The sequence below is a fragment of the Schistocerca gregaria genome, chromosome 1 (assembly GCF_023897955.1).
Source record: "Schistocerca gregaria isolate iqSchGreg1 chromosome 1, iqSchGreg1.2, whole genome shotgun sequence".
Taxonomy (NCBI): Eukaryota; Metazoa; Arthropoda; class Insecta; order Orthoptera; family Acrididae; genus Schistocerca; species Schistocerca gregaria.
This window is the reverse complement of record NC_064920.1, coordinates 787,699,894-787,708,157: the sequence shown is the minus strand read 5'-3', so window position 1 is coordinate 787,708,157 and position 8,264 is coordinate 787,699,894. Positions and strand designations below refer to the sequence as shown.

General features: G+C 41.9%; 1 protein-coding gene across 1 annotated transcript in view; it reads right to left on the bottom strand.

Moving 5' to 3' along the window:
- Positions 1–2,917: 2,917 nt before the first annotated feature.
- Positions 2,918–8,264, bottom strand: part of LOC126269465 (proclotting enzyme) — a 330,057-nt gene continuing 324,710 nt past the window's right edge. The window contains exon 11 of the mRNA XM_049973995.1: positions 2,918–3,619. Within this exon, the coding sequence (XP_049829952.1) occupies positions 3,461–3,619 (159 nt within the window). The 3' untranslated portion in view covers positions 2,918–3,460. The remainder of the gene's footprint in view (positions 3,620–8,264) is intronic.

The window sequence follows — 8,264 nt, the reverse complement described above, 5'->3', positions numbered from 1 at the left end:
TCCCACAGCAGGCTGGATTTAGACAGGGAAAGAGCTGCACATCTCAAGTGTTGAAACCAACACAGCACATCGAAGATGGTTTTGAAAGGGAAGAGATCACAGGAGCTGTATTTATAGATCTAACAGCAGCTTATGACACAGTCAATCGTAGAAGACTTCTAATGAAGCTGTACAATGCCACTAGAGACTACCAGCTAACCTGTTTCATAAGGAATCTCCTTGAAAATAGAATTTTTTTGTTGAATTCCAGGGCAAGAGAAGCAGATGGAGATCACAAAAAACGGATTACCCCAGGGAAGTGTGCTTGCTCCAGCTACACAAATGATCAACCACTACTTGAAGGAACACAGAGCTTCATCTATGCAGATGATTGTGCTATCACCGCCCAAGCCCGCTGCTTTGTAACTGTTGAACAGAATCTGTCCAAAGCATTGAGAGAACTGTCAGCTTACTACAGGGAAAACCAGCTGAGACAAAATCCTGGAAAAACACTGACTTGCGCTTTCCATCTTAAAAACCGACAGGCAGCTAGAACCCTCAAAATCACCTGGGAAGAAACATCACTCGAACACTGTACGTATCCCAAATACCTAAGGGTCACCATTGACCGTGCATTAACATACAAGAGGCACTGCCTAAATACCAAGCAAAAAGTGGCAGCCAGGAACAATATCATCATAAAGCTAACAGGCACAACGTGGGGAGCACACGCCAACACTGTGAGAACCTCTTCCCTTGCGTTGTGTTACTCTGCCGGACAATACGCAAGACCAGTGTGGTTCAATTCTTCCCATGCCAAAACAGTAGATGTTGCTCTTAATGATACTTGTCGTATCATCACCGGGTGTCTGAAGCCTACTCCTCTGGACCCCCCCCCCCCCCTCCCGACATCCGTCGGGAGGCAGCAACAAAAAGCGAGAAGGAAAAATCAGAAACTTCTGCAGCTCACGCCCTATATGGCTATCAGCCAGCAAACCCACGACTAAAATCCAGAAAGAGCTTCCTCAGATCTACCGAGGCTCGAGTTGGGGCGCCACAGCAATGCCAAATCGAACTATGGCGTGAAAGGCTTACCAGTACTGTGGGATGGATTACACCAAGCGAAAGACTACCACCCGGCTACACAGAGAGTTGGAGTACATGGAGATCCCTCAACAGACTACGCCCGGGTGTCACGAAATGTAAGAACAGTCTGACTAAATGGGGTTTCCTAGAGGAGCCGCCACTCTACGAGTGTGGAGCAACGCAGATGACCTTCCACCTGCTCCAGTGTACCCAGTGTCCAGCAACATGCACAACAGAAGACCTGCTACATGCAACGCCAAATGCAATAGAGATCGCTAACTTCTGGGCGGAAGAAGTGTAAATAATTATCTTGTAAATGTACCTACAAACAACATGTAAATATTGTACATTATTTTATATGTTGCAAATGATTCTGACATGAATAAATAAATAAATAGCATAAATAATGTTTCGAGCAGCTCCACTATTTTACTAACTGCGTTACTATTGGAGGTGGTATGCCTTCGGCACCCTCTGAACCGAGAAATGGTTTACACAGTCAGTTCTTGGGGCCACTAGGTTTGAAGTGGAACTTGAACCACAGTCCAACTTTGGTGTTTCACGTAATGGAAGTGTTTCGAGAGGTGAAAACTGGATCAAATGACAGGAAGTATACCTACAAGCCACGAGAGGTCCAATTATCTCAAATTAGAATTAGAAATCTGATAACATTCTGTTAGGTAAAAATTAAACATTTTAACAATAGCTATCGACAGGGCATAAAGTAGACATTGCGTGTAGTGCATCAATATGTGTTCTTTCAACTGTTGTTTAATTTATTCCAGTAACAGTGCCAGATTCACTGTTGAGCTGTATGACAGAATTTATTTTGATATTCGAGTCGTGTTCGACAGATTTCAAGATTATATAGTCGCATTATCAGGTGCCAAACGTGCCTGCCAAATGGCGTGCCATACATTCCACGGCCGTATTTACAGAACAGGAGGACACCACGAGGAAATGAGCCAAAGCGTTGAGTAGAGGGTGCCGGACGTTGCAGACGCAACATTTACCTGTAGCATGAAAAAATCCAATCTTGAGGCATGTTTTATATCTGACGATGGAACCCTATGATATTAAAATCGACTGTAAACGAAATGAACAACAAAATACATTGCATCGTACTGCCGTATGGAAAAATTGACACAGTTACTTGATAAAACAAGGCATATTATCCAGAATATTTGTTGATAATCATTTTGGCAAGCCAAAGTAATTCATGTAAGAGCGATGACAGTAGACACCACTGAAAAATAAAATGTATTCAGAACTTTTGGTCCATATTCTTGAGAATAGAAATTCCTGAATTTCAAACTATTGTGTTATACAACACAAAGATGGCGAGACGAAAATCATTTTCTAGAAAAAAAACATGATAGTTATGACAAAACAAGGATTGATGGCAACCCTACAACCGACAGCTTTTAACAAATATCCCACTTTCGGCGATCTCGACCAACATCAGATATAAAAATATTAGATTCTTTGAATAGATATGTTTCTATAGTTTCAGTCTCCGTTTCACCACGTAACAGCGTCGCAAAATGCTAAATAGTTTTCTAGTTATCCTTAACTACAGCATGTTGATATGATCATGTGCACAAAAATAGTAGTACTTTATAATATAAATATTTATTACATACATTATTTACAAGTCATATTTAACATATTTAAATAACTGTTTGACGATGAAATTCAGAAGTCATTCTTAAGAGTACTTTTGAAATAAATATTCATATTGATTTATGTTTGATATACTGTTCTAACAGTATCACTTGCGGAATCATTCTAATTCAGTAATATATTAAAATGATTCTTACATTCGAAGGAATGTGTTGTATAAAAATGTAACTTCTTACAATGGCTTTACTTGATTCGTCATAGAAACACGGTAAACAGAAAGTCTGCTCACTCACCACATTTCCGCTCGCAGAACATACATGAGTAAAAGGAAATATATCACAGTTTTATCGTTATATAAGAATACAAAGAGTATGTAACAGCAAATACCATGACTATGCTGTAATTGCCTAGTGCAGAAAAAGATCCTTAGCTAATAGACAACGCGATAACAAGAGTGTTGTCAATTTGGTGCGTCGTGGTACTGTATTATACAGATTTACACGGCACGTCTCACTATCAGCAAGCTAATTCGTAAAGGAGCGAATTTTTCGACATAAGAAATGAGAAGAACATAAAATGTCTGAAATGAAACTGTCTCGTGAGCTGTCTTTATATGATCTACTTCTGGTATTAAATGCAAATGCGGACCATCAATGAGCACTTTCAGGCGAGAACAGAAAGTCCGCCTCAACCCACAGGAAGCACCTCCCTGCGCGGTGTCTCCTCCACGACGCGAAGACACCTGGGCTCATTCGGCAGCATGCCGCCTCTGTCACTCGTTCATGTTCTCCTTTATCCAGTCGAGGTAGTGAGTGACCCTGGTGTAGACGCCGGGGTAGCCCGGCTCCCCACACTTGTTACCGAATGAGACGATGCCGATCTGGATCCAGTGCGCGTCTTGCTCCAGCATCAGAGGGCCGCCGGAATCACCCTGAAACAGAAAATGCGCCACTTCAGGAAAAGAAGTTTCTTATCTGTTTCATACGGCATAACTCCAAGTTAATAATCTCAGTAAGATATTTTTATCACTTGTATTTCATAAACAGACTGTGTGGTGACAATAGGTAGCCAATATTTTAATATTGTTCCTTAAGAGCTACCTCAGATGAGATTAACTGAGAAGTACTAACTATTGCAGAAGAATATGTATAATAATAATGAACTAACCTTAATGAAAAAGTTTTTGGCAGTATTCACTGGAATACAATTCTTGAAACTGTGTAGCTATTAAGGTAAGAAGTGAAAGGCTGAAGACAACCCGTAGACAGATACAACTGAAACACATTCGAAGTACCTGAAAGTTAGGCTGTAATACAGAAAGTTGAAAAAATGGAGTGCAGCCTATATCCCATGGTACTCAGTCTATAAACTGAGTATGCAGTATAGGAAACCAAGGAGAAATCTGTAAAGACAATTAAATTTTAGAGTAAAGAAATAAAAACTTGAGATTCGACGATGACAATATAATTCTGACGTGAGGGAGACAGGGTTTGGAAGATACGTCGAATGGAGTAGATAGTCTCTTGAAAATGAAAGCAGAAGACACACTTTGATGCCTGGGAAGCAAAACAGCAAACGATGATAGAATTATAGAGGATCTAATGCAAAACGGCAAAAAATGGACAGTTTTCTCCAAAAATGGGTTATGTTAGCATCGTATGTAAATGTGTTACGAAGTCCTTTTTGAAAGGAATCATTGGAGCGTAGCCTTATATGGGCGCGGAATGTGGAACTTCAACAATAGAAGCTTTTGAAATTCGTTACTACAGATGAAAGTTAAGACTAGATGGATAAATCTAGTAACTAAAGAAGAGGAACTGAACTGAATCGGGGAATAAGCTTTATGAAACAATTTATGAAATAATTGGATAAGTTGAGAGAACGTGTCACTAGATATCAAAGAACAGTTAATTTGACAATAGAGGGAAAAGAGAGAGAGAGAGAGAGAAAGAGGGTGACAAAGAGGGAGAGAGAGTGAAGGAGGGAGGGAGGAGAGTAAAATTTGTAAGGGGACACCAATGTCTGAATAAGATAGGCGCGCTGGAACGCATGTAGAGTGCAGTAGTTGTGCTCATACAAAAAATCTTGCACAGGATAGATCAGCGTGGAGAGTTGCTTCAAACCAGTCATCGAACAAATGAGTAGTACAACAACACAAGTAATCTACTATCTGCACTTGGCAATGTGCAGTCCTCGTTACTTCATTTTGCTTATTGAACCATATGTAAACCAATATTCTGAAAAAGCTGTAAAATCAGACTTAGTGTTTCTCAAGCAAACCGTCTAGCATTGATTGTGAGAATTTATTGAGCTGTCTAGTCAGAGCAGATGAACCTTTGGTGTTCTAGACGTTGCAAAAGGCTGTATGATGTGACTAGGATTAAATACTTCTTTACTTGGTTCGCTCCCATTCCGTGTGGAGTATCTTTCACTGCATTGATTGTATGTTGCTGGCAAGTGGAAACGATGGACCGGCCTGGATTTGAATCGCGGTTGCTACATTCGATGCCAGTGTAGTGTACCGCCCAAGCACGCTTCGAGGACCGACTCAGAACTTCAGCTCGTCTCGGGCCTTATACCACCATATCCATCTCTCGTAGGTGCTAGACCGGCAATACAGTGGGAAAACCTCTACTGACATTAGAAGCGAAGAGGAAGATCCTGTAACATGTTAAAGCTTTAAGTCTGTCGTGCGAAAGGCCGATATCGAGGTTCTACACGCTGCGTGGCTCACAATTTTAGTAATCACATACAATGTGTAATGCGCATATCTTACGTGTATCTGCTTTCGTTTTTGACAAACTTGAGTAATATTCTGAAAGATCGTCAGACGACAGTCCATCTATCGTTAGAAGAAGAGGTTACTGGACGTAAGTTGCTGCTGATAGACTTTTTGTTTGTTCGATGAGAGCACTAGCAGTGCTAACTAACATTTGGCTTTGGGAGAACTGGCTCACAGGAGTAGTCATGGAGAGGCAATGCCGTCCACATAATCTCATGGAAATCGTCCAGTAGTCGAATCACAAAAAAAAAAAAAAAATTGTTCCAATGGCTCTGAGCACTATGAGACTTAACGTCTGTGGTCATTAGTCCCCTAGAACTTAGAACTACTTAAACCTAACTAACCTAAGGACATCACACACATCCATGCCCGAGGCAGGATTCGAACCTGCGACCGTAGCAGTCGCGCGGTTTCTGACTGAGCGCCTAGAACCGCGAGACCACCGCGGCCGGCGTCGAATCACATATGAAGGGCTTATTTCAGTAGTGGTACAAGTCCAGTTTTGTTCATTTTGAGATACACACTCCTAAAGTTAAACGAGCGCTGAAAAATCTGCAGCTGAGATACCAGAAATATTCAAGCATATGGCTGCTTGCTGGAGATGAACCTTTCTTTCTGTTTGTTTGGATCATTAACTTCAGAAGCATTATAGGCAGAAAAGTGGAGGTAATGAACTTGTACAACTATTGAAATAAGCCCTTCATATAGCAGGAGTCAGACGAGGAGTTACTTGTCCACAGATATTCGTAGAGGAATGACTCTGACCGATGAATATAAGTCTGCAAAGAAGGCTGACGTTCTGCTGAAGTTGAAAGGAGCTAACTCTATGAACATGATATTGCTCATCATCAGCTCTTGTGCAATACTTTAGATATTTTCCAGTATATACATTCATTATGGTGTCAGAGGAGACAGTACTCTCTCTGAAAAAAAATAGTGAAGGAAGCAAAAATTGAGGCGAAAATTAAATGAAAATTCACGGACTGCTAGGGTTATTTCAGTGATTTAAAAAGAACTTGGCAGAATGGGGCCACTTATCTGTATGATGTTGCACCCCATCTGACATAGATGCATGCACACACGTTCTATCGGGGACAGATCTGGGATTCTTGCTGGCCACTGGAATACGTAAACATCATACAGACAGTTCATAGGGAAGCATACCAAATGTGCACAAGCATTGTCCAGTTGAAAAATGATATCATGATACTGTCGTAATAGAGGTAGCACGTAAGGACACAGGATGTCCGTGACATACTGATGAGTCATCAGAGTTCCGGCAATGACTACCACCATGACCTGAAGTCTTACCAGATGTCTCACACGCCGTGACACCAGGAGTAACACCGTTGTGCCTCTCTAAAACATTGTAAGAATGTGACCTCTCGCCAGGCCGCCGCCATACACGCCCATGTTGGTCATCCGGGGTACTACCCAACCGCGTTTCATCGCTGAGCACAGTGCGACGACATACATCAGCAATCGATGTTTCCTGGTAACGATATCACTCCAAAAACAGCCGTTTGTGTTACGTGAACAACAGCCTACGCAGGGGATGCTTATTCCCTAATCAAGGAATCCCTTACTTGTTCTCGGATGCAGGCGCAGATGTGAAGAGGTTATGGTGTGCTTGGTGCACAGTTGGCGGCGATCTTCCCTTGCAGTGGTCAGATGTGGGCGATGCGAACCCTGATTTGTTTGCCCGCCCTCATGTCCACATGCAGCCGCACATCGGGCCACTGTCACATCCGAATACCTCACAGTTCCGATCAGATCAACCGGCCAAATGAAGTCCCACAATGCGACCCCATTCACACACTGAGAGGTTCTGGTAAAGGTGCCTCATACGAGTACCCAGCATCTCCGTGTCCTTCATAGCGATCACTCAACATCTGACGCTATTCACGCTCCGTATACACCCTACCAGGCCGAGTAACAACACTAAAAACGAACAACACTAATGTACTCCGGTGGCCGTTGAGTCTGTCATGGAGAATTGAAAGTGTAATACCACCGATGATGTGCACGTGTGCGAACTTACATTGACATCCGATCACATCTTCTGGGTGCTCTACTTGTTTTTGTCAAGCGGCGTATTTCGGAGCACGTCAGTTCATGCACAAAGGATATTTTGTTTTTGTTTCTATGTCACAATTCGGTAGCGAAATGCGTCATAAATAATCCACCAGAATTTGAGAAAAACCGTCATGTCCATACCTACAACACTAAAGGGAAAAATGACCTTCATTAACCATTATAATAACTGTCTGTGGCCCAGAAAGGAGTTCGATATGCAGCAACAAAAGGTTTTGACTATTTTGACAATAACATGTCTGACAGGTAGCAAAGCAAGTTTTAAATTTAAATCTAAGTTAAAACCTTTACTCCTAGACAACTCTTTCTATTCCATTGACGAATTTCTACCTAAAAATTGAGTGCAAGTAAAAGAAAACTTATTTTTAATTGTAATTGTAAGATTAGGACTAAAAAAATTATGTGTTTCTTAATCTTAACACTAAACCGAGCAAGGTGGCGCAGTGGTTAGCACACTGGACTCGCATTCGGGAGGACGACGGTTCAATCCTGCGTTCGGCCATCCTGATTTAGGTTTTCCGTGATTTCCCTAAATCACTTCAGGCAAATGCTGGGATGGTTCCTTTGAAAGGGCACGGCCTACTTCCTTCCCCATCCTTCCCTAATCTGATGAGACCGATGACCTCGTAGTTTGGTCTCTTCCCCCCAAATCAACACAACTCTTAACACTAATCATACCTACACAGTCTGTAAACTGGCT